Source organism: Mauremys mutica, chromosome 5 (genome assembly GCF_020497125.1).
Source record: "Mauremys mutica isolate MM-2020 ecotype Southern chromosome 5, ASM2049712v1, whole genome shotgun sequence".
In the NCBI taxonomy this organism is placed as follows: domain Eukaryota; kingdom Metazoa; phylum Chordata; order Testudines; family Geoemydidae; genus Mauremys; species Mauremys mutica.
Window position 1 is genome coordinate 33,769,858 of NC_059076.1, and position 23,980 is coordinate 33,793,837.

The window sequence follows — 23,980 nt, forward strand, 5'->3', positions numbered from 1 at the left end:
TCAATGGGTGCGCCGGGGCTGGAGCATCCATGGGAAAAGAATGGTGGGTGCTGAGCACCCACCGGCAGCCCTACCAGAACCTCCCCCTCCCCCCAGCGCCTCCTTCCCACTGGCGGGCCCTGCCAATCAGCACCTTCCCCTGTCTCCCAGCACCTACTGCAAATCAGCTGTTTTAGGCATCAGGAGGTGCTGGGGGGAGGAATGAGGGTACAGCGTGCTTGGGGGAAGGGCGGAACTGGGCAGGGAAGTGGTGGGATGGGGGTGAAAAGAAGCAGAGCAGGGGTGAGTGTGGGCAGGACCTGGGCAGAGCTGGGTTGGAGCACCCCCAGGTAGATTAGAAACTCGGTGCCTGTGTAAGTCACACTCTACGTGTCTGTGTGTAATTGTAGCCTGACAACCACACTTGGGTTACACTGTGGCTCTCACCAGCCCTGGTTATACTGCACGGTGACACCAACAGATTTCTTCCCATAAATGTATGTCTCGTACTGCCCAGCCTTCTCCTGGATAATCCAAAAATATTAAGTCCATTATTCCTTTAAGGGAACAACATATACCAGTTTACTACCTTAAATGGAGTTATCCAGACAACAACTTAAACACACTGGATTAGATAAAACAATGAAACAGGTTTATTAACTCCAAAGAGAGAGATTTTAAGTGTGTACAAGCAATGAGGAATCCAAGTCCGAAATGCTTACAAGAAAATAAAGGTAACATGTTTAGTGCTTAGCTCCAAAGGAAAGTTTCTGACCTCATGCTTCCAACAGTATTACTGTCCAGACTTTCAGGTCAGGATCCCTCCCCTAGAGTCCAATGGCTGTTTACTTTGTCTTCTCAGGTGTGGACAGTGAGATGGACAGGGAGGAAAGGGCACCTCTTGAGATGTTTGCCTCTCCTTTTTATAGTTTCAATCCCTCTTTGAAAAACAATTTCCACTGAGAACCAAGAGACAGGGGGTCTGGTGGATGAAGGAGACCTCATGCTATGAATGAAGGAGACCTTTGCTCAGATGCAGATCTTTGTCCCTGCCCCCTTTCTTGCCAAAGGATGGCCACTTGATAGATAATGGCCTATCAGCTTTGTTGACACCTCGATGGGGCCATTAGTTTTCCCTTTGTCTTTAAGAAACTGGTTTAGTCTCTCCCCCACTCATCAGTCATGATTTCAGCTTATGTTCATAACTTTACACATAATGTTGCTACATGCATTGTATTATATTACTGATCAGCAAGTTACGAGTTTTCAAATGATGCCTCAAAAGGCATACTTCATACAAAGATTACTACAACAGTGTTTAGGGTGTGAATACAGGGGTGCATTCCATCGCATAAGGACATTGTCAAAGTAAGGGATGTACAGCTCCCTATCTTCTTCCTAATTTCGCTCCCAATTCAGGAAAGCATACCTATTCAGCAAAGTATTTAAGCAGGTGGATGTGGTTAAATCCTATATGGGAAGGCCCAGATCCATAAAGGGGCTTAGACCCAGATCCAAAAAGAGACACAGGCATTTCAGTGATGAGGGTTGTAACATCTAACTTTTAGGAGCCTTGAAAAATCACAAAGCCTAAGTTAAGCACTTAGACTCCCTATACAATACATGGGGAAAAGTAAACACCTGAGAATGGGCTCCACAAAAAAGTCAACACACCATGCAGGAAGCTGCCAATCAGAGGTTTGCATCCTAATTCCTGCTCTTTGCAAGTAATTTGGTGCCTAAATCTGGGATTGAGGGGGGGCAGCCCACCAATCTCTGCTTATGATCCACAACCAGGAACACCTCTCTTGGAGTCAGGTAGCTTAAGTACCTCAGTTTCTTGAAAGAATGGCTTAGACACCTGCCTAGCTCCATGCAAAATGGCTAACAGGACCCCATATAACCTTTAGTCTTAGTGGTTAGAGCACTCACCTGGGATGTGGGAGTACCCCTGTTCAATTCCCCACCTCTACCTCATGAAGAGAAAGGATTTGAACAGGGGAGTCCCACCTCTCCAGTGACTGCCCTCACCCCTGAGCTACAGACTCATTCTGTCTCTGCTCCAATTATTCAATTAAAGAATGGTTTAAACAAGAAAGAGTGCCTCAGAATATACCATAGTCCAATGTTTAGGGCACTAACCTGAGAGGTGGGGGATCCCTGTTTAAATCCTGCTAAGCATATGCGCACAAGCAATCTCACTGACTTCAAGTGAATAAGGCAAACATGATTTGCCCAAAACATAGTACCTCTGCTTTGGGAAGTAGTGTTTGCTCAGAGGAACACGAATGATGAAATACTAAGGTTTGCTGATTTGTCAGAAATCAGGGCTTGTTCTTTCTCCCACGGCACTCAATGCATAAGTGATATAGCTGGTTGGAAAACCAGACCAATTTCCTGCAAAACACGTGACTGTAATTTCCTCCCCCATCCAATCAAAACATTTAAAAAAAGATTGTAAATTCAGCCAGCTCTAACAAATGGTATATGCTAACCCACTAAAACGCCATATACTTGATATGGCCATTTTCTACTAAATGTCACCCAAAGCCACTGTCACTCATGTGGTCAGCCCACAAAAGGAACAATCCCAGTTCCTTAATTACCTTATTTTGAATCCATATCATTTCCAAAGAACCTGTTCTTGAAACAGGCATTATGAATTCAGGTGGAAAGGCTCCCCCCGTCCCCACCCATGACTTCTTAAAAACAGAATATGGAATAGATAAAAACTAGATCTCTCCAACAAGTAAGATTTAAACCCTTTTCCATACAAAATGGAATTTACTATAAGGAAGATATGAAGTTCATCTTTCCCATATCATATTAATGCAAGATGAGGATTTTTTGTTTAAAAATGACTCTACATTTCACTGGAGCGGGAATATACCTCAAGGGCCCATCTTGTACTATTCATGGTTCCACAATTCTTGTGCAGCAAATCAAATTAGGAATACTATATAAATGCTTCAAAAACATTTGACCTAAGCTGCTTGTTAACTTATTTTGAACCACAAGTTGTTTTCCATAGCATAATGTATTTGAAGGAGGCAAATATTTCAGAAATATCCTTTAGTTTTACCCAAAGTTTTATTTATGTAATGGGGAGAAACCCTCAAAGATCTCAAAACTGCAGATCAAGGTACAAATAAATAAAATAAAGTAGCTAGGAGCTGAAAAGCGTGATGTACCTTCTTTGTAATAGATCCCAACTCCTGCACTCAATGCGGCTCTCACGTGCTTAACACTTCACTCCTAGTAGTCCCATTGATGTTAATGGAACGATTAATTGTAGTTAAGCAGCTGTATTTGCAGGATCCAGGCCTAACCCATCACAACTCATCTGACCTAACTCACAATATGTGAAGTGCTCTGAGATGCAGAGATAAGGGGCTAAGTGTTTCATTTCTGATTTAAAATACTTTGTGCTTAATTCATTAGCATCTGTGAAACTGGGCTTTATATAGCTACATGGCACGTTGGAAAGCTTTAAATGGAAGATACGACAGCAGTGCAAAGTCCTTCCGTAGTACAGGGCTCGTTGCGCCAGCGCCCAGGGAAAGCGGTGGCGACACGTAGTAGCAGTCGGGGAGCCGAGCCAGCCAGGCGCAGGCGGGGGACGCGCGGCCGCAGCCCAGGGAAGAAGAGCACATCCCCGGCAGGGGCGGGCGCGCTGCTGAGGGAAGGCGCCTGGTAAGAAAAGCCGCGCTCCGAACTCAGGCTCCTCCGCCGAGCGCCCGGCCCCCGCCCCGGCAGGAGACCGGCGAGCCCCGCCCCGGCAGGGAGGCGGGCCCGGCCCGGCCCGGCGGAGCGGTGCTGCAGTCGCACGGGATGGTGGAAGTTCCGCGGCCGGGGCAGGCCAGGGCTGCGGGCGGCTGCCCTCGGCGCAGGTGAGGCGCGTGCGGCATGCAGCCGGCCCCGGGGGCGTAGCGAGCGCCCCGGCCCGGCCCGCGCGCGCTCCCCGCAGCCCGAGCCGCGGGACCTTCTGCGCAGGTGATGGCCTGCGCCCTGCTGCTGCTGCTGCTGGCCTGCGGCTTGCTGGGTCCGTGCCAGCAGGAGCCCCAGACCCCGGACTGGAGGATGACCCTCAAGACCATCCGGAACGGGGTGCACAAGATAGACATGTACCTGAACGCGGCTCTGGATCTCCTGGGAGGAGAGGACGGCCTGTGTCTGTATAAATGCAGCGACGGTAATAACAAGTAATAAACCTCCTACCAAACGCCCAGCGCGGGGGGAGGGAGGCGCTGAGCTCCCAGCAGAGGTGGGCCTGGATTTCTGGAGAGGGTTGGAGCGGATTCCTTTCCAAACATATACTACATGATGGCAACGAAAAGTAAATCTGGCTCTAAAAACTCTGAACTCTGGGAGAGTTCAGTTCCAGATGGCAGCATGGGCTGGGTCCCTTTCTAGGGGCAACAGATCAGTGTCCAGGTAAAATGTTGAGCATCTGGGTAGGATTAATGCAGTCTGGACCATGACATCATCTGAGGCTTTTGGTTTAGGAATCTCTTGCCCTAATGTACCATCATATAAAGATATCTCTCTCTCTGCCACCATCGAACCCAGAAAAGAACAAAAACTGTCCGTTTCTACAGTTATTTGGATAACTGATATTTGTGGCAGGCTGACATCATTAATATCTTGTCTGGAACTTTAAAAAAAATGTACGTTAAAAATAGGGTTATGTACAGCCCTGTCTTCACACCAATCTTCGGTATTACAGGGTTTAGTTTCCCTAGCTTGAAGATAATGTATAGTGTCTACATTGTACTTATAAGTCTGACACAGGATTGGTTGTCAGTGATTTTTGTTAACTTTCATGACAGTGTCTAATGTTTTTGTCTTTAGCAACCCTAACTTGCCCTAGTTTAGCAGTAATAGAACTGTTTTGCAGCACTCTTCAAAGTGACCACTCTTCTCACTGTAGTTAGTTGCCACAGGTGTCATTTAGTACTTTCATAATTCCCAGGGTCTTTATTTTTCATATACAAAAAGTCTGAAAAACATCAGATCCTAGTACAGCCAATAAGCGTAGAATGGTAAAGAATTTATTCCCTTAGGTGCCAATACTTCTGTAATAATGTTCCCTGAAACTTCCACCATATTTGCTATTCCAAATTCAATACAAAAATGAGGACCTATTTAGGTTACTGTGGAGAAGTTACTTGATTTAACAAACACAATTGCCAGAAGTTTAATGAAAAACTTAGAACAGGATTTTAGTGAAACTTGAGCTTTGGCTTAATACCTGTTACTTAAGTTAACATGTGCTATTTGCAGTACTAAAACAAACTAACTGAATTGTGTATCATTGGGCATACATTTTTTGCCTGGAAGGGTCAAGACAGAATCTTTTTCTCCAGCTATGACATTGCACATTTCATTAGGTATAGTGTGTGGGGACTTACTTTCCTCTGCCCCTGGTATTTTTTGTTGCTAGAATCTAGCATATGTAAGGTACTTCAGTCAGGGACTTTTTTGGGTAAAATAATCAAGACTATTTATAACCTCAAGACGCATGAAAATGTTAAAATGGAGAATTCACTGGAATAAGCCCTTTTCAACTGAGATACTATAAAGTCCCATCTGAAATTTCTTCCTTACACTAAATGCATTCTAGCTATTTGTATGTACATGCAGTTTTTTGTGATGCCTCTTTCTGCTTTAGGAGTAGCAGTGACACCATGCATTGCTTTCTAGCCTCCCACCTCAACACAACCCTCTACCGAAGGGAGTACATGGGAGAATGCTTCCTTCAGTTTGGTGTCAGATTCCAAAAGCAGTTTAGCTGTAGTCTTTAAAAAAAAAAAAATCCATATTTCTCCTTATTCTAGTGTACATATCACAGTAATTTCATGGCGTTTCCCCTTTGCATGCTTTCTAAAATATCAAGGAAGCCCTGCTCAAACAGAATCAATTTAATCAATGCTGTGATTGTACAGGAATAAGCAATAATACTTCAGTATCATGTTCACGCCAGTTAGTAGTTCTGATGTCTAAAATGACAATTCAGAGCAGTGTCTTGGATTATAGATAAGAAAAGAATGCAGAAGTCTAGGTAAATTTACTAGAACTTGTTTTTCTGCTTTAGTTCTTCCCTGTATATAGTACATTTTTATCTTAGCTAGTATATTCTTTGTAGGCCAGATGTTTTGAATTTGGATGCCTAAAATCAAACCAAATAATTTTTTTATTTAAGAGGTACTTAGTACCTGTAGCTCCCCCTGACTTGCAGCTTGGTGGGAGCTCTGAATATTCAGGTGCCTAAATATGGATTTAAATGCCCAACGTTAAGCATATAGTTTTGAGAACTTTGGCCTATATAGTTTTAAGCAGTAAAATAGGGGTCTGTGCAGTAGCTTGAAGCAAAAGATCTGTACTTTTGTACTGCATTTAACATAAAATTCCTTTTTTACAGGGTCGAAGCCTCTTCCACGTTATGGGTATAAGCTTTCACCACCGAATGGATGCGGATCGCCGCTATTTGGAGTTCATGTAAATCTTTCCTTCATGCATTTTATTTTTTCATATTTACTTGGACTTTCATATTTAAAAATGGGTTGTGAGCACTCTACTTCAAAAAAGCATGCTAGTTTTACACTTCCATTCTAAACATAGAAATGTACATCATATTTATAAGACCATTATGCAAGAGGTCAGACTAAAAGAGGCCAAAGAACCCCACCCATTCTGCATGAAGCCCATAACTTTGAGTTGCAGTAGATCTTTTAGAAAAATATCCAGTCTCGATTTGAAGACGTTGAGTGATGGAGAAGCTATCACATCTGTATATAAGTTTTGCTATTTGCTAAGTTACACTCACTTAAAAATCAGAGGGGTAGCTGTGTTGGTCTGGATCTGTAAAAAGCAGAGAGTCCTGTGGCACCTTTTAAGACTAACAGATGTATTGGAGCATAAGCTTTCGTGGGTGAATACCCACTTCATCAGACTCATGATTCATGCGTCTGACGAAGTGGGTATTCACCCACGAAAGCTTATGCTCCAATACATCTGTTAGTCTTAAAAGGTGCCACAGGACTCTCTGCTTTTTACTTAAAAATGTGCACTTAATTTCTAGTCTGAACTTGTCTATCTTCAGCTTCCTTCCCTGGTGTCCACACTTCAAAAAAGGATGCTGAAAAACTGCAAAAGGTTCAGAAGAGAGCTACAAGAATGATACAAAGTGTGGACAGTTTGCCCTGTAGTGAGATAGTTAAGAAGAACAGGAGTATTTGTGGCACCTTAAAGACTAACAAATTTATTTTAGCATGAGCTTTCGTGAGCTCTTTAAGGTGCCACAAATACTCCTGTTCTTTTTGCGGATACAGACTTAACACGGCTGCTACTCTGAAACCTATAGTTAAGAAGCTCAGTCTATTTAGTTTATCCAAGAGAAAGCTAAGAGGTGACTTGATCATGATCTCCAAGTACCTACATGGGGAAGATACCTATAGTTTCAAGTATCAGAGGGATAGCCGTGTTAGTCTGGATCTGTAAAAGCAGCAAAGAATCCTGTGGCACCTTATAGACTAACAGACGTTTTGCAGCATGAGCTTTCGTGGGTGAATACCTCTTGCATCCGACGAAGTGGGTATTCACCCACGAAAGCTCATGCTGCAAAACGTCTGTTAGTCTATAAGATGCCACAGGATTCTTTGCTGCTTTTACCTATGGTTGTATATTGTGTGGTTAGATTTCCTAAACCAAATATTCATGTTTTTGTTGGTTGGGGCTAAACTTCAGCAATATTACATGGGAGAAAAAATTAGTCACCAGTAATAGATAGGGCCCTACCAAATTCACAGTCCATTTTGTGGAATTTCATAGTCCTAGAATTAAAAAACCCACCACACAAGTTTCATGATTTCAGATATTTAAATCTGAAATTTCAGTGTTGTAACTGTGGGGGTCCTGACCCAAAAGAGGATGGGGGGGGGGGGAGAAGAGGGAAATCGCAAGGTTATTGTAGTGGGGGTTCATGTTGTTGCCATCCTTACTTCTGCACTGCTGCTGACGGTGGTGCTGCCTTCAGAGATGGGCAGCTGGAGAGTGGCATCTGCTGGCTGGGTGCCCAGCTCTGAAGGCAGCACCACCGCCAGCAGCTGCACAGGGGTAAGGATGGCATGGTATGATATTGCCTCCCTTACTTCTGTGCTGCTGCTGGCAGGGTGGTGTCTTCAGCGCTGGGCGTCTGGCCAGCAGCTGCTGCTCTCTAACCACCCAGCTTTGAACGCAGCACAGAAGTAAGGGTGGCAAAACCGTGAACCCCTACAGTAACTTTACAACCTCCTGTAATCCCCTTTTGGGTTGGGAACCCCAGTTTGAGACACTCCAGCGAAATCTGTACAGTAGAGGGTAAAAGTACACAAGACCAGATCTCACAGGAGGAGACCAGGTTTCATGCTCCGTGACCCATTTGTCGTGGCTGTGAATTTGATAGGGTCCTAGTAATAGACTAGTAACTGTTTATGAATGTAAATTTTTTTTTCCTTCGGTACCCTAGAATATTAGAGGAATGATATTAAATGTCTGAGCATTCAACAAGCAATCCCCCTCCCCTGAAGATCTAAGACCTGCAGTGGATGAAATAGAATATTTTCTGGTTTAAAACCAAGAACATTGGGTTGGTCTAATGGTACCACTCTCCGCTGTGATCTTGGGTTCAGTTCCTCTCTCACTGTCCATGCCAGTAACATTTTGCTTGCTATTTGGAGTAGCGAGTAATGCATTTTAAAAAAAAAAAATTCAACCATATTGATTCAACAGTGTGCATAGAAGGCGGGCAATTTTTACTAATCCCCATGCAATAAAATTATCTTGTTGGCTTGAGTACTAACCTTTTTTCCTTTACAGTTTGACATTGGTATCCCTTCGATGACAAAGTGCTGTAATCAACATGACAGATGCTATGATACCTGTGGCAATAGAAAAAATGATTGTGACGAACAGTTTCAGTATTGTCTCTCCAAGATCTGCAGAGAAGTACAGAAAACACTAGGAATATCAGAGAGTGTACAGGGTAAGGCAGAAAAATAGCTTGCAGGTTATACTGAGTTGATCTTTTACTGAAGTTGTATAAAGACTCAGTCCCTTCTGGCCTTAAAGTCTATCATGATCATCTAGTCTCACCTCCTACAGCTGCAGGTCACAGACCCTCACCCACCCACTCCTGCAGTAGGCCCATAACCTCGGGCTGAATTACTCGAGTCTTGATTTAAAAAAACTTCAAGTTTCAAAGAATCTACCATTTTCTCTAATTCCAACCAGCAAGACACCTTGCTGCCCCATGCTGCAGAGGAAAGCAAAAAACCCCTAGATCTCTGCCAATCTGAACTGGTGGGAAAATATCTTCCCGGTCTCATAAAATTCTCACAGTAAAATGACTGACCAAGTAGTCGCTTCTGGCCTTAAATTAAAAAGAAAAGAAAATTTATATATGTATTAGTAAATGAAACGATATATGCACACTACTGTGGCTCTTTTGGATAATGTTGATCGCTAATTTGGCTCCTGAACCACTGAGGTCTCAGTATAACTGAGTTAGACCATGACGGCGTGGCGAGAAACAGACACACACACACACCCCTTGGGGGTGGGGGGGGAAATCTCTCTAGTAACTCAGGGCCCTCCCCATCTACTATCCAGTCTCTGGCGTTTGGAGATATTTGCTAATAGCAGTTGTGGGAGGGCCATAAGTTATTCTAGACAATCTGGACATTTCCCCCTTCCCCCCCCCCCCCCCCCACAAATTTATCAATCTCACATCTCAGTCTTGTAGACAAGGGTAATAACACTTCCCTGTGTCTACTGGAAATACCTCATCTGATGCATCCTAGGACTCTATTAGCCTCTGGCCACATCACATTATCATCCTGTGATCAACTAGTACACCTAGGGCTTTCTCTGCCTCTGTTACTTCCAACTGATAAGTTCTCAGTTTATCGCAAAAATTCTTTTTTGTCCCTGCGTTCATGGGCTTGCACTTTGCACTATTAAATTTCATCCCATTTCTATTACTCTAGTTTTTAAAGATATCCAAATAGTCTTGTATGATGTTCTGGTTCTCCTCCATATTGGCAGTATCTGCAAATTGTATCAGCCCACCCACACTTTGGGCCAAGGTCATTAATAAAAATGTTAAATAGGATTGGTCTCAAGACCAATCCATGAGGCACTCCAGTAGTAACCCTCTTGCAGCCCCACCGTTCACCTTTCAGTATGACCAATTGTAGCCTCCCCTTTAACCAGTTCCTTCCCCCCCCATCGATTCTTCTTAATTATTCTTATATTAATTCCCATCTTTTTCAATTAAACTAATAATTTCCCACTTGAAACTATATCAGATGCTTTACTGAAATCTAGGTAGATTAGATCTACTGCATTTCCTTTGTCTAGAAAATTCACGTTTATTCTCAAAAAAAAAATCAAATTTTACCTCTATGTGCTTAACTACTTTCTTTCAGAATTTGTTTTATGACCTTGCATACAATTGAGATCAAACTAACAGGTCTGTAGTTTCCTGGATTATTTCTCCCCCCAACCACACGTTTCCTTAAATATAGGAATTATATTTGTAGTTCTCCAGTCATAGGGTATGACCCTCTTAATTTTTTATATTCATTAAAATTCCTTGCTATTGGGTTTGCAATTTCGTGTCTGTTCCTTTAATATTCATGAATTTTTCCCCAATTTGGTCCCATTAAGATGTTTGAGTTCAGCTTCCACCTCAGATGTGGGGATTTTTAGTTCCACATCCTCCTTCCCATTAGCCACCCTACCAGACTTCTCATTACTCTTATTAAAAACTAAGGCAAAACATTCATTTAAGTGTTGGGCCATGCCTGGAATGTCTTTGCCCTCTACTCCATTCTCAGTGCTTAGCAGTCCCATGTCATTTTTTTGTTTTTGTTTTGTTTTTATGGCTAAAGAACCTTTTACGATTGGTTTTAACTTCCTTTGCAAGGTCCAATTCTGCTTGGATTTTGGCAGTTCTCACTTTCCCCTGTGCTTTTTGACCTTCAAGAGAGCCTACAAGAAACGGAAGAAGGGATGGATCAGCAAGGGGAGCTTTCTGCTTTCTTTTAACAACTTGTTTGCGATACTTGTACATCCAGTTTGGCCTGCAACCGTTCCCTATGAATTTTTCCCACTTCCTTGGGTTGCAGGTTCCAGATAGTTTCTGCAACTTTGACTTAAAGTGCAGTAGATCTAAGGTACCTGTTACTGCCTGCTTCTCCCCTTCATTTTCTAACTCCACAAATCTGTTCCAAGTTCTGTTTCTCCTGCACTAGCCAGTCTTTTCCTCTGCCTTTATAATAACAGGCTTCTGCTGGGCACTTTCCTCATCCAGCAGTCTGTCCTCAGTTCTCTGATCCAGTATGCATCTGAAAATCTTGATGTTTCCCATCAGCCTCTTCTCTCCTTCCCTTCATCAACTGCTCAAATCCCTTTCAAAACTCAACCATAGATTCTAGTTGCATCTCCAAACCTCAGACCAGCTCTTCCATCAGAGCTGTCAGGTGGCATTTCATACAAATGAAGCACCTTTCAGGTATCTTCTCCAGAATAACATGCATACCACAGCTTCCACATCTACTCATTTTCTTTTCTTCAGATCACTACTGCTGCTGCCTCTGTAGCTGTTGTAGCTTTCTCTCCTAAGCACCTGTCATGGGGGCAACACCCTCCCCTGTTTTCATCCATTTGCTGTTGGGCTGGCGGTTGCCTTTATAGGCATGCTTATCAGGGAAGCTCTGCCCCCTAATCAAGGTTCAGGTGTGATCAAAAGCTCTGCTTCTCTCACAACACTCTGCAAACTGAAAACAAACCAGCCAGAAAACAAACAAACACTTTCAAGAACTCACTCACAGGAACAGGGGTTTGGTTTGCCTCCCTTCTCCTCCTCCTAACAGATCTCCACTCAAAGTCCTCTGTTTTCACTGCAGCCAACACATTTGCATGGATTGAAACTAATTGAAACTAATTGAAATTGAAACTGGGAGTAGTAATAAACTAATTTTATTTCACTTTCCCTCCATATTTTTTTTACGAGAAGAGATCTGAGATGTATCTTCTGGCTTTTACATATGTAGAGCTAATAAAAAAGGTAGAAGGAAGGAAAAAATTATCTTCAAAAAACTAAAACTCTTCACCTCCTACACCGAGATCCCCTAAAATACTACCCTGACTTGTATCTTTTTTTAGACTGAAGTCAAAAGTGAGAGACTATGAAAAGAACTAGACTAACTATTGAACTTTGTGTCTTTTTAATTCATGATTCCCTTTAATGTGCATGAAATCCAGCAATACAACTTCATAAAAATTACTATAATTGGGTTATTTGCAGTGCTGCAGCAATATAAATATTTTTTGTGGCATTGGATGGGATTTAACTTGCTATTGCATGTGACAGAATAAATTGCCGGCAAATGCTGAATTGTTTCCTTTTACAAATAAAATACAGTTACCTCTTAAGTAGTGAACATTAATCTTGCTGCATAAATGTTCCTTTCACGTTTGAATTTTACTCTTAACAGGGTGAGCTCCAGTTACTGAAAAATCCAAAGAGACTCATGTTCTCTTTCCAAATGATTGAGGTGTCAGTTATAGACTTCGGATGAATTTATTTGCCAGTAATGCACATTCCAAAATCCAGTGGCATAGCTGTTACTCTTGTCGGTGGAGTCTAGACCTCTTAAATTTTGCATTATGTTATATGTTAGAATTGGTGGTGCTATTTTTAGTATTCTCTTAGTGACCAATCTTACTCCCACTGAAGTCAGCAGAAGTTCTGGCAGGGACTTCAGTAGGAGAAGGATCGGGCCTTAATGTAAGTAGGGGAGGAAAGTAATGCTTTGTGCAACAGCAGTAGAGAGTGGAATTATCTTTAAAGAACAATACCACATTTTGATCTGACATCTGTGGGAGTGCATGCTATACTACTTTGGGATCGTAGATCCAGTACTGCAAATGTGCAATATCTGACAGGTCCAGATTAAGTGCTGTGCTAAATCAGGGCCATATTACTTGTTACCATGACTAGTCTGATTAGGAGCAATATGTTTGCAGGATGAGGCCCTTAAAGTAGTTTGACTGCAGTGAAGTATTTGTCAGAACTAGTTAGAGATCTGCCACTGAAGTCGGAGGCATAAAACTCATTTCTTTTTCACATATCACAGGGATAGCTCAGTGGTTTGAGCATTGGCCTGCTAAACCCAGGGTTGTGAGTGCAATCCTTGAGGGGGGGCATTTAGGGATCTGGGGCAAAAATCTGTCTGGGGATTGGTCCTGCTCTGAGCAGGGGGTTGGACTAGATCACCTCCTGAGGTCCCTTCCAACCCTGAGAGTCTATGATAAATAAGGGCAGCACTAAGCTGTATTACAATTACATTTGTATTAAATTTTCCACAAAAATGCATCTACTCAAGTAAAAGTAGTGTTGGAAGTTGAAATATGAAACAGATTAGACACATTGTTGAAATTAGAGTTGAAAATGATCATTCATCGGGCTACGTTCATCCTTGTGCTCTGGCAAGTTGAAAACAATTTTTTTAGAAAAAAGTGTCCGAGTAACTAATGTTTAATTATTACAATATTCTATTTAAAAAGTACTTCTAAAGTGATCCTATACTGATTTGATCTCCTCTTGTGTCTTGCAGCCTGTGAATCAACTGTTCAGTTGTTATTTGATGCAGTTATACATTTAGGATGTAAACCATACCTGGATAGCCAGAGAGCTGCATGTATGTGCCAATATGAGGACAAGACAGACCTATAAAAGAAGACACTGATGAAAGCTCATGAGCTAGAACTAAGAAAAAGACAATATGTACGGAGAGCCAGTGTTCTGTTACAAAGCTGGTTTATTTCATTTTCACAAAGCATAATACAAAAAATGGCTCAAACATACACTAAAATAGTTTCCTATTTTAAAAAACAGCTTAACCCTCCTACCCTCGACATACACTTGGAGCTTGGAACCTGAAAGTAGTTTCCTTCAACATGTGCCCAGAGGTAGAGTTGCTCATAGAATGCTACTGCAAAAACTATTGGTGTCTTTTTTGCTTTAAAAAAATTAAAAATTGGTGGTGGGGAATGAAAGGCACATGGGAACCAGATAGACTTTTCAAACTTTTTTTTTTTTAAGTAGGTCAAGTTTGGAGTTTACCAACCTTTAGTGTTTCTAGTATATCTCAACAGGAAAGGAAGACTTTCTGCATTTGAAATATTTTGTGCATTCAGTATGTAATCTTAAATGTCTTGCACTTCTGTGCTTTTGGTAAAATGACTTCTGTTTCTCTGCTTCTATGTTGCTATGTTCTCATATACAGTATGTTGAAGGCTAGACCAAACCTAGAACTAAAAACTGCATCTTCCGATCTGTTTTATATATCAAACTCCCTTTTGAAGCACTAGTCAGATCAGAAACACTGGTACTTTTAAGGCTTGAATTGCAAAATTGAACAGTTTAGAACCTAGCAAAATATGAAGGTGATACTTCTGATGTGACAACTTAGGGAAGCATTTCTGTTGTTCTTACAAATTATTTCTTAAAGAAATATTTTTAATAGATGTTTATATTTTTCAAATCAAATTTATTTTTATTAAATGTACCACCCAAGAGAGGCATTCTATTTAACAAAGGTGTCTTTATATGTATAGCAAGGATGGATCTTAATTGTCCAAAGAGAATGATTGATTTATATTTAACTCTTGTAATGTAGACTGTTACTGTATTCACTTACCTTTTGGCTTATCTTCCTTTTACTCTGTTCTTTGGGGTTTTGTAAAAATTATAAATAAGAAAAATGATTTTTTAAAGTGTCTTGGTATTTCTACTACTTGTGCAGGAGTCAGAGTATCCAAGACATCTTTTGTATGAATATATTGTTATGTGCAGCTAACAAATATACAATTCCTAATTTTCCCTCATCTCTGCATTTTTCCCTGTATGACTTAACTTGGGTCAGCTAAAGTTATTCAGTTTTATGTCCAGTGTTATTTTACCTTCATTTTCTGTACTAACTTCCGCCGCCTCCTCAAAAAAAGTGCAAATTTCAGCAAGAGACTGTGGATTTTGATTGTTTATCTCTAAGGCCAGATCTACACTACAAAGCTAGGTCTGATAGCTATGGCAATCAGGAGGGGGTGGGAACCACCACCACACACACCCGAGCTAAGGTAGCTATGCCAGCAAAACAAAAAAAAACCCCAAAAAACCTCACTGTAGATGCAGCTATGCAGATAGAGTGCTTCTGTCAACATAGCTAATGGTCATTCAGGAAAGTTGTGTTCCTACATTAGGGCCTGGTCTACATCACAAACTTAGGTCAATTTAAATACATTGGTCAGGGATGTGAAAAGTCCACACCCATGAGCAGTGTAGTTAAGCTAACCTAAGGCTATGGCTACACTTGCAAATTTGCAGCACTGCAGCAGGGTATGAAAACACACCCTCTCCAGCGCTGCAAATTGCGGCGCTGCAAAGTGCCAGTGTGGTCAAAGCCCCAGTGGGGAATAACATACAGCGATGGGAGCCGCGCTCCCAGCGCTGTACGTTATTCCCCACAGGGAGGTGGAGTACGGACAGCGCTGGGAGAGCTTTCTCCCAGCGCTGGCGCTTTGACTACACTTAGCGCTTCAAAGCGCTGCCACGGCAGCGCTTTGAAGTGCAAGTGTAGCCATAGCCTAAGTCCCTGTGTGTGTATATAGCACAAGTTCTGGAGTGTCGCAGCAAAAGCTAAAAGATCATGACATTAATCCTCTGTTTTGTATATGCTTTATAAAACTGGCTTGTGGAAATCTTTAGGTTGGTAGGATTCCCTGCCTTAATTTTTCAAGTGTAGCCATGTATATGTGCACAAAGTATTTATTCCTTTCAAACTGCAAAATCGACAGAAGTGTTTTGGGAAAAGTTAATTGTGTTTTGTGACTGTCATACTAGGGGCTAGTCCTGATTTCCTGTCTGCTATTCTAAAATTATTGCCAAAGCAGTGATCAGATGTAAGCTGCCACATCTAAAATTTTGACTGAACACATTTAAAAACAAACACTCCCTTGAGTTGTAACTCTCAGGGGGGTAGGTAAGAGTTTTTACACTACACACTTGAATGAGGGAATTTTCTACTGCTGCAACAAGATGTCGTCTTCTCCTCAAGCTTGTCGAGAACTTGCAGTGTAAAAAAAACTTCCTGCAGTGTGTACGAGGAAACAGCCAAATACCTATTAAAAGAAGAGATACGTGTTATATTATTCAGCAGTGTTGAAGGTGAGTGTTGCAATGGCATAAATGGTCTCACTTGCAGTACAAAGGAAGTGTTTAATTTCTTCCACATTATAGAGTGTTTGCATTTCTCGTGAGATTTCCATATGGCAGAAAGCTTCTGGATGTCAGAATTCTTGCTCTGACAAGTATCCATCACCACCACAAAAGGAAAATATGTACAAATGCATTATACAATGCCCCCATCCCCAAACAAAGGTTATCTATTTGTGCCTGCATCGGTTAGATCAACATCTAATCATTCAACATAGTTGTAAAATCCCTTTTGTCCCCTAACAGAATTTAACTTGTTAATGGGCACTCCTAAGCAGTGTAGTCTACAGCAACATTTATTTAAACGTACCCACAAGATATACTAAGAACCAAGGATTTAGTCCACATTCTGTACCAAAACTGGCTAGGACACTTAAAACTTTCCCCTCAGCAGGGATGCACTAGGAAACCATTTACATTTGCTCCTCATGCAGCTCCCTGGGTGTCAGTTCTCCTCCTCTGTCTGCTTCCCCAGCTTCCAATCAGGGAGGAAAGAAAGGCAATAGGACTGGTTTCCCTCAGGGCTACAGACAGGCACGGGGGAGGGACAGGGCCTCCAGGAAACACTCACATCTGAAGTATGTAGGATGCTGGGCCGCCTGCCAGGATCAGTGGAGCTCACATCAGCTCCTGGGAGCCATGTCTCTCAGCCTCTTCTGCCCCCATCCTACATGGTGCGGTGCTGCTTGCCGGACACAACCAGAGCAGACACGCTATCACCAGTGCCATCAGGATTACAAGCACAAAGAGGAGGATGAGGACGACCCAGGAGCTGTAGTTCACACCCTTTCGGAAACCCACTTTGTCAGCCGGGATCATGTTGGTGAGGTTCAGCATGCGAAAGCAGCTCAGAGCCTTCCTAGTAACGATGCCTCATGTGGGTGCATCTACACTGCAGTGGGCCCCTGCCAGCTGACTCGGGCTAAGGGATTAGGCTAAGGGGTTGTTTCATTGAGGTGTAGACGTTCTGGCCTGAGCTCTGAGACCTTCCCCCTTTGCTCCAGCCTGAGCCCAAACATCTCCACTGCAGTTGGCTTCCTAGTCAGGGACCTGTGAGCTGGCTGGCACAGGCCAGCTGCGGGTGTCTGGCTGCAGTGTGGATGTGCCCTCAGAGACTAGGAGTAGTAGCTGCAGTAGCAAAGGGAATCACTCATTACCCTGCCTGTTTCCCCTGCTGCTACTGTGACTTTCTCCTGGTCTCTCATCCTCATCAATTCTTAGCCTTGCTCATCCTGAGATCTCAAAAGGCTTCACCACGGTGAAGGCAAAAAACCAGCTGCGTTGTCAAGGTGGGGCAACGGGAGGCCCAGAGGAGCTGTGACTCTCAGCAAGCCAGTGAGGTGAATAGAACCCATGCCCCCCCGTCCTTTGCTCCATTCCCAGGACCCTGGTACGTAACTTCCTAACTGTCAGGGTACGTCTACACTACGGGATTATTCCGAATTTACATAAACCGGTTTAGCAAAACAGATTGTATAAAATCGAGTGCGCGCGGCCACACTAAACACATTAAATCGGTGGTGTGCGTCCACGGTCCGAGGCTAGCGTTGATTTCTGGAGCGTTGCACTGTGGGTAGCTATTCCGTAGCTATCCCATAGTTCCCGCAGCCTCCCCCGCCCCTTGGAATTTCCGGGTTGAGATCCCAGTGCCTGATGGGGCAAAAATCATTGTCGCGGGTGGTTCTGGGTAAATGTCGTCAGTCACTCCTTCCTCTGGGAAAGCAACGGCAGACAAGCATTTCGCACCTTTTTTCCCTGGATTGCCCTGGCAGATGCCATAGCATGGCAATCATGGAGCCTGTTTTGCCTTTTGTGACTGTCACCGTATGTGTACTAGATGCCGCTCATAGAGGCGATTCAGCAGCGCTACACAGCAGCATGCTTTTGCTTTTGCATGACAGCAGAGATGGTTACCAGCCATACTGTACCATCTACCATACCATAAATTGGTAATAAGATGATCATGGTTACCAGTCCTTTTGCACTGCACCATTTACTGCTGTCATAAGTGCCCCTGGCTGAGATCAGCCAGGGGTGCAAAAGCCAAAATTGGGAATGACTCCCTGAGTCAATCCCTCCTTTTTGGTATCTAAAAATAGAATCAGTCCTGCCTAGAATATGGGCAAGTGTACTAAAAAACCACTGTATCATAGAACCAGAGAGCACAGCTGCTCTGTGTCAGATCCCGCAGAAATTATGAGCTGTATGCTATTCACAGGGGGTGCTCCTGCAACAACCCCACCTGTTGATTCCGTTCTTCCCTCAGTCTTCCTGGGCTACCATAGCATTGTCCCCCCACTTGTGTGATGAAGTAATAAAGAATGCAGGAATAAGACACAGTGACTTGTTAGTGAGAAATGAGTGGAAGGCAGCCTCCAGCTGCTATGATAGTCCAGACAGGACATTAAGCAGTGTGGAGGAGAGGAGCCCAGCATCCCGCTGCTAGTCCAGGGGCAATTGAATCTTTTCTTTACACATGAAGGGTGGGGGCTGATGGAGCTCAGCCCCCTGTTGCTATGATGAGGACGGTTACCAGCCATACTGCACCATCTACCAGGAAAAATTAGGGCCAGGCGCCCTTGATCGACCTCACAGATGCTAGTCGGCATGGATACCAGTCTTTTGCACTGCCCCATGTGCTAATAGGCTGATGATGACAATGGATATCAGTCTTATTGCACCATCAGTCACCCATGGCGGGGGGCGGGGGGGAGCAAGGATGTTGGTGTTGAGTGCTGCAGCATCGTGTCTATCTGCAGCATTCAGTAAAGATAGGGTGACATGTAAAAGAGTCAAGAGAGGATTGTTTTCCCTTTCACTTCTGGGGGTGGAGGGGGTGGTGCGTAAATTGCCGAGCTATGCCCTGACCCACCGCGGACATTGTGTTTGACCCTAGAAGCATTTGGAGCTCAGCCAAGAATGCAAATGCTTTTCGGAGACTGTAAGAACTGTGGGATAGCTTGAGGCCTGCAGTCCATGAGCGTCCATTTGATTCTTTGGCTTTCCGTTACGCTTGTCACGCAGCAGTGCGCTGAGTCCCTGCTATGGCGTCTGTCTGGAGATTTTTAAAAAATGATTTTGAATTTCGTCTTCTGTAACGGAGCGCTGATAGAACAGATTTGCCTGCCCTTACAGCAATCACATCCGCATGGTCCATGCTGGAGCTCTTTCTTTATTTTGATTTTTAACTGCCTCGCCACACATGCTGATCGGTGCTCCACACTGGGCAAACAGGAAATATTCAAAAGTTCGCGGGGCTTTTCCTGTCTACCTGGCCACTGCATCCGAGTTCAGATTGCTGTCCAGAGCGGTCAGTGGTGCACTGTGGGATACCACCCGGAGGCCAATACCGTCGATCTGTGGCCACACTAACCCTAATCCGATATGGTAATACCGATACTAGCGCTACTCCTCTCGTTAGGGAGGAGTACAGAAACCGATTTAAAGAGCCCTTTATATCGATATAAAGGGCCTCTTAGTGTGGACGGGTGTGGCGTTAAATCGGTTTTACGCTCCTTAAACCGGTTTAAACACGTAGTGTAGACCAGGCCTCAGGGTGGTTAAACACTGGAATTAATTGTCGAGGGAGGTTGTGGAATCTCCATCTCTGGAGATATTTAAGAGTAGGTTAGATAAGTGTCTATCAGAGATGGTCTAGACAGTATTTGGTCCTGCCAGGAGGGCAGAGGACTGGACTCGATGACCTCTCGAGGTCCCTTCCAGTCCTAGAATCTATGAATCTATGTTCCACAACCCACAGAAAACAGTTTTCTCTTGATTGGATTGAAATGCTTTGAACAAAAGAAGGCCCATTCCCCCCTCTGGGAGATCAGAAAAGCAGCAACTGGTCTATTAATTTGCTGGATGGAATTGTCCCGAGACACCTGCAGTAAGACTAAAAAAACCAAACAACCACAAACTATACCAGGGCAAACAGTTCCATGACACATACTTGCCTAGATCAAACAAAACTTTTCCCTGTTGTCCAGTTCCAGCTTCTCACAGTTGGAGGTTTAGGGCATGGCTACACTTGCGAGTTAGAGCGCATTAAAGCAGCCCCGGGCGCCCTAATTTATGACCCATCCACACTGGCAAGGCACTTAGAGCGCCTGGACTCTGCAGCTGGAGTGCTCCTGGTAATCCACCTCCATGAAAAACATAACGCTTGGTGCGCCTCAGCTGAAACGCCCCAGCATCAGTGTGAACAAGGTGTTGCATTACTGCGCTCTGATCGGCCTCTGGAAATATCCCATAATCCCCTTAATTGGCCACTCTTGCCATTGTTTTGGAATCGCTGCAGGAATGTGGATATCCCCTTTCAAAGCTCCGATTCTGACAGCCGGCATGCTTATCTACTGTGGAATGCTGTGTGTGGGAAAGAGAGGTGGGGGGAGGGGGGGATCTGCTGCTGTCTGTACATACAAGACAGCATGCTGACATACTCTCAGCCCCCCCAAAACCCACTCTCTCCCCCCCACACACAACACACTCCCCGTCACACTCCACCCACCCCTCCCCCATTTGAAAAGCACATTGCAGCCACTTGCATGCTTGGATAGCTACCACAATGCCCTGCTCTCTGTGGCCATTGCAAGAGCTGCTAATGTGGCCACACCAGTTCACTTGAATTTGACAGTGTGGACACATTGCAGCGCTTTCCCTACTGCGCTATCCAAGGGCTGGTTTAACTCACAGTCCTCTACATCTGCAAGTGTAGCCATGCCCTTAGTGACACCCAGAGTATGGGGCTACATCTCTGACAATCTTGACTAATAGCCATTGATGGACCTGTCCTTCATGAATTTATCTAATTCTTTTTTGAACCCAGTTATACTTTTGCCTTCACAACATCATAGGGCAACAAGTTCCAAAGGATGACTGTGTTGTGTGAAGAAGTACTTCCTTTTGTTTGTTTTAAACATGCTGCCTATTAAACACAGTAAGAAAAGGAAAATCCAGGAAAAGTACATCATCATCTTAGTCTATATAATATGAAATATTTTAAACCTGTGTTTAAGCTCATGCCTATTTCATCCAGTGATTCTGGTAGGATGTAGTTTTTCATTTTACATTACGCCAAACTCAGTTTCCTGAGGCATCTCAAAACTATGAATATGGCTATTAAAACTACTTTAAACCGTGGTGAACAAAAGGCTGCTATGGGGAGTTGTAGGTTTCAGCATAGTATTGTTTCCCTTTCTCTGAGTATCCCTCTGGGGCTCTCAGCCTGTTCCCCTGAACACTCACAGAACTCTCAGATTCACTGTTCCCAAAGACATACCCACCCTAACAGCTAAAAGTAGCAGCATAAATGTGGGGGCCAAGGGGCTAGTGCAGGCTAGCACCACAAGTACATACCCAGGGACCCCCACTGTGCTAGTACAGCCATACTGCTGTGTCTACACTGCTATTTTTAGCCATTATGTTAGTATACAAGAGCGTAATTGATACCAGTCCAACTCCATATGCACAGTCCATGACAAACAAAAGAACGTTTTCTTTTAATATAGGCAGTTTTGTTCAGCTACCCACTGACTTCTGAAATGTTTCTATTACATATTAGAGGTATCACTCTTAATAGACACCAGAACAGAGCAAAGAACTTGCCTGTAACTGATTCCTGAAACTTAAGCAGAGCTTCAGTTGCACAATCTGTCAACACATATGGGCCTACAGTATAGCTGAAGAGTGAGATAACTCACTCACTAGCTAACTGCGTGGTTACACTGTTGGATTAATTTCACTCCTGACAAAGTAGCTCCTCCTAATCCTTCAAGTGTGAAGTTTTAACCACATCACTGAAATTACTATTGAGTTACCATTAGGATTTAATGTACAAAAACAAAAGAGATGTTTTTTTTGGTGGGGTTTTTTAAATGGACCTCATAACTATTAGCTATGAGGTCCATTTATTCTAAATGCAGTCATTTTAGTTAGTGTACTGGACTATTTTAGAATGAAGGGAAGAACTTTAATCTGCTCTTTATTCTTTATGGAAGCCTCTATTTCCCTAATTTTATAGTTTTTAGTCTCTCTTGTTTTCCAACCCTCATGCTCTAGTTCTACTCATTTTTATATGCACATATGTACTTTGGGATTTGGCAAACATGTTGTGATACAAGTATAGGGAGTAAAAAAATATAGCCACAGCACTCACACAGAGCTTTTCCTTACAAAATGAGTAGGTGTGTAGATTAATAGTAATTATTATAGTGTCAAGCATTTTCATGGCAATCTACCAACAGATTGAGACAAGTTTCCTGCCCTAAAGTATTTACAATGTAAGTGAAAATAAAGAGAGAAAAAAAGACTAGACATAAGACAGCAATTAAGGTTAAAAAAAAAGACCTTGTGGAGATATTATTTACAGGCTAGAACAGGAAAGGAAAGATTTCTGAAAGATGTGAGTGGTAAGGAGGGATTGGAGGAAGGAAGAAGCTCACAACTGTGTGAAATGGGAAACCATGACAAGCACAGGAGACAGAACAGTGCAGGAACAATATGAAGGGACCAGGAAGGAGAGAATAAAATGGGGAATAACAGAAAATGAGAGCAAAGAGGCACAGTAAGTAGGTAGTGAGAATATATAGGCCCTTGACAGTAAAGCCAAGAAGCTTGAATTTGATGCAGTGAGAGAGAGGAATCCAGTGAAAGGGTTCACAAGGGGAATAACTTGGTCAGAATAGCAAGTTCCATATTTTTTAAAGAAAAATGAAAGATATTTTAAAAGACAAAATACTTAGGTGTGCGCATACACTTGGATTTCCTCCAAGTGACCTAAGGTGCAGATTCTAGGTAAGGCAGCTGTTGCACTAACACTATTTGGGGGGGCCATTCAGGACCTAATTTTTAAAACTGTGCAGCAGTGAGGGACACCATTGTCCCTGCACAGTTCTAATGACCAAGCAACCACTGACTCAATTTTGCATGCAAAGTCATATGTCTGAAACCCTTAAGTGTAATGCTTCATAGGCAAGGTCCAGACTTTAGGCTTAGATGGAGTTTGGGCTTTATTCCCAAACAACCTGACTGCAAGAAGACCTGGGGGGCCACCGGATGCTACCAGCCTTACATCGTCCATGGGCACCTCTTAACGGTTTCATGCCCTCTTGAATTTAAGAGGTGCCCATAGACGGTGTGAGGCTAGTAATGCCCCCTCCTGTGCCAGGACCGGGTCTTCTTGGTGTTGGGTTGCTTGGGAATGCAACCCAAAGCTGGTGGTAAACTCCATCTAAGGCTAAATACTGGCACCAGACTGCTAGCCAACAAGTACCGTAAGGGAAAGTTGATCCAGACTTTAGGGGTACTCAGATTGGCATGGGGGTGGTGGTGTTGAGCTGCAGGTTCTTGGTTCACCACACTAATTAAAACTATAGGGGCCAGGCCTGAAATGTCCAGTTGGCTCCTGCCCCCTGACCCTCCCCAGTGCTGGTGCTGGTTGGCGCTGGGGTTTGGTTCAGTCCAGTGATATAAAACCGAAAGCCCAGTTACTGCAGCGGGGGCCTGGCTGGATCATTGCTAGTTCTCTCCCCACCCAGCGGGAGGCGGGCAGCGGACTGGACTGTACAACCCCGGGCTGGGGCGCGCCGCCTGGGTCCCCTCAGCCCGGCCGGAGCCGCACGGGCTGGAAGGGGCGGCGGCCGCTGCAGGAGGGAGGCGGGCTAGGGGCGGGCGGTGCAGGAA

General features: G+C 43.6%; 1 protein-coding gene across 1 annotated transcript; it reads left to right on the plus strand.

The window, feature by feature from the left end:
- The first annotated feature begins 3,700 nt into the window (after window positions 1–3,700).
- PLA2G12A (phospholipase A2 group XIIA) lies at window positions 3,701–14,913 on the plus strand. Its single transcript, XM_045019327.1, has 4 exons — window positions 3,701–4,171; window positions 6,401–6,477; window positions 8,836–9,001; window positions 13,641–14,913. Exons 1-4 carry the CDS (start codon window positions 3,976–3,978, stop codon window positions 13,757–13,759), a joined length of 558 nt encoding a protein of 185 aa, XP_044875262.1. The 5' UTR covers window positions 3,701–3,975; the 3' UTR covers window positions 13,760–14,913.
- Window positions 14,914–23,980: the final 9,067 nt, after the last annotated feature.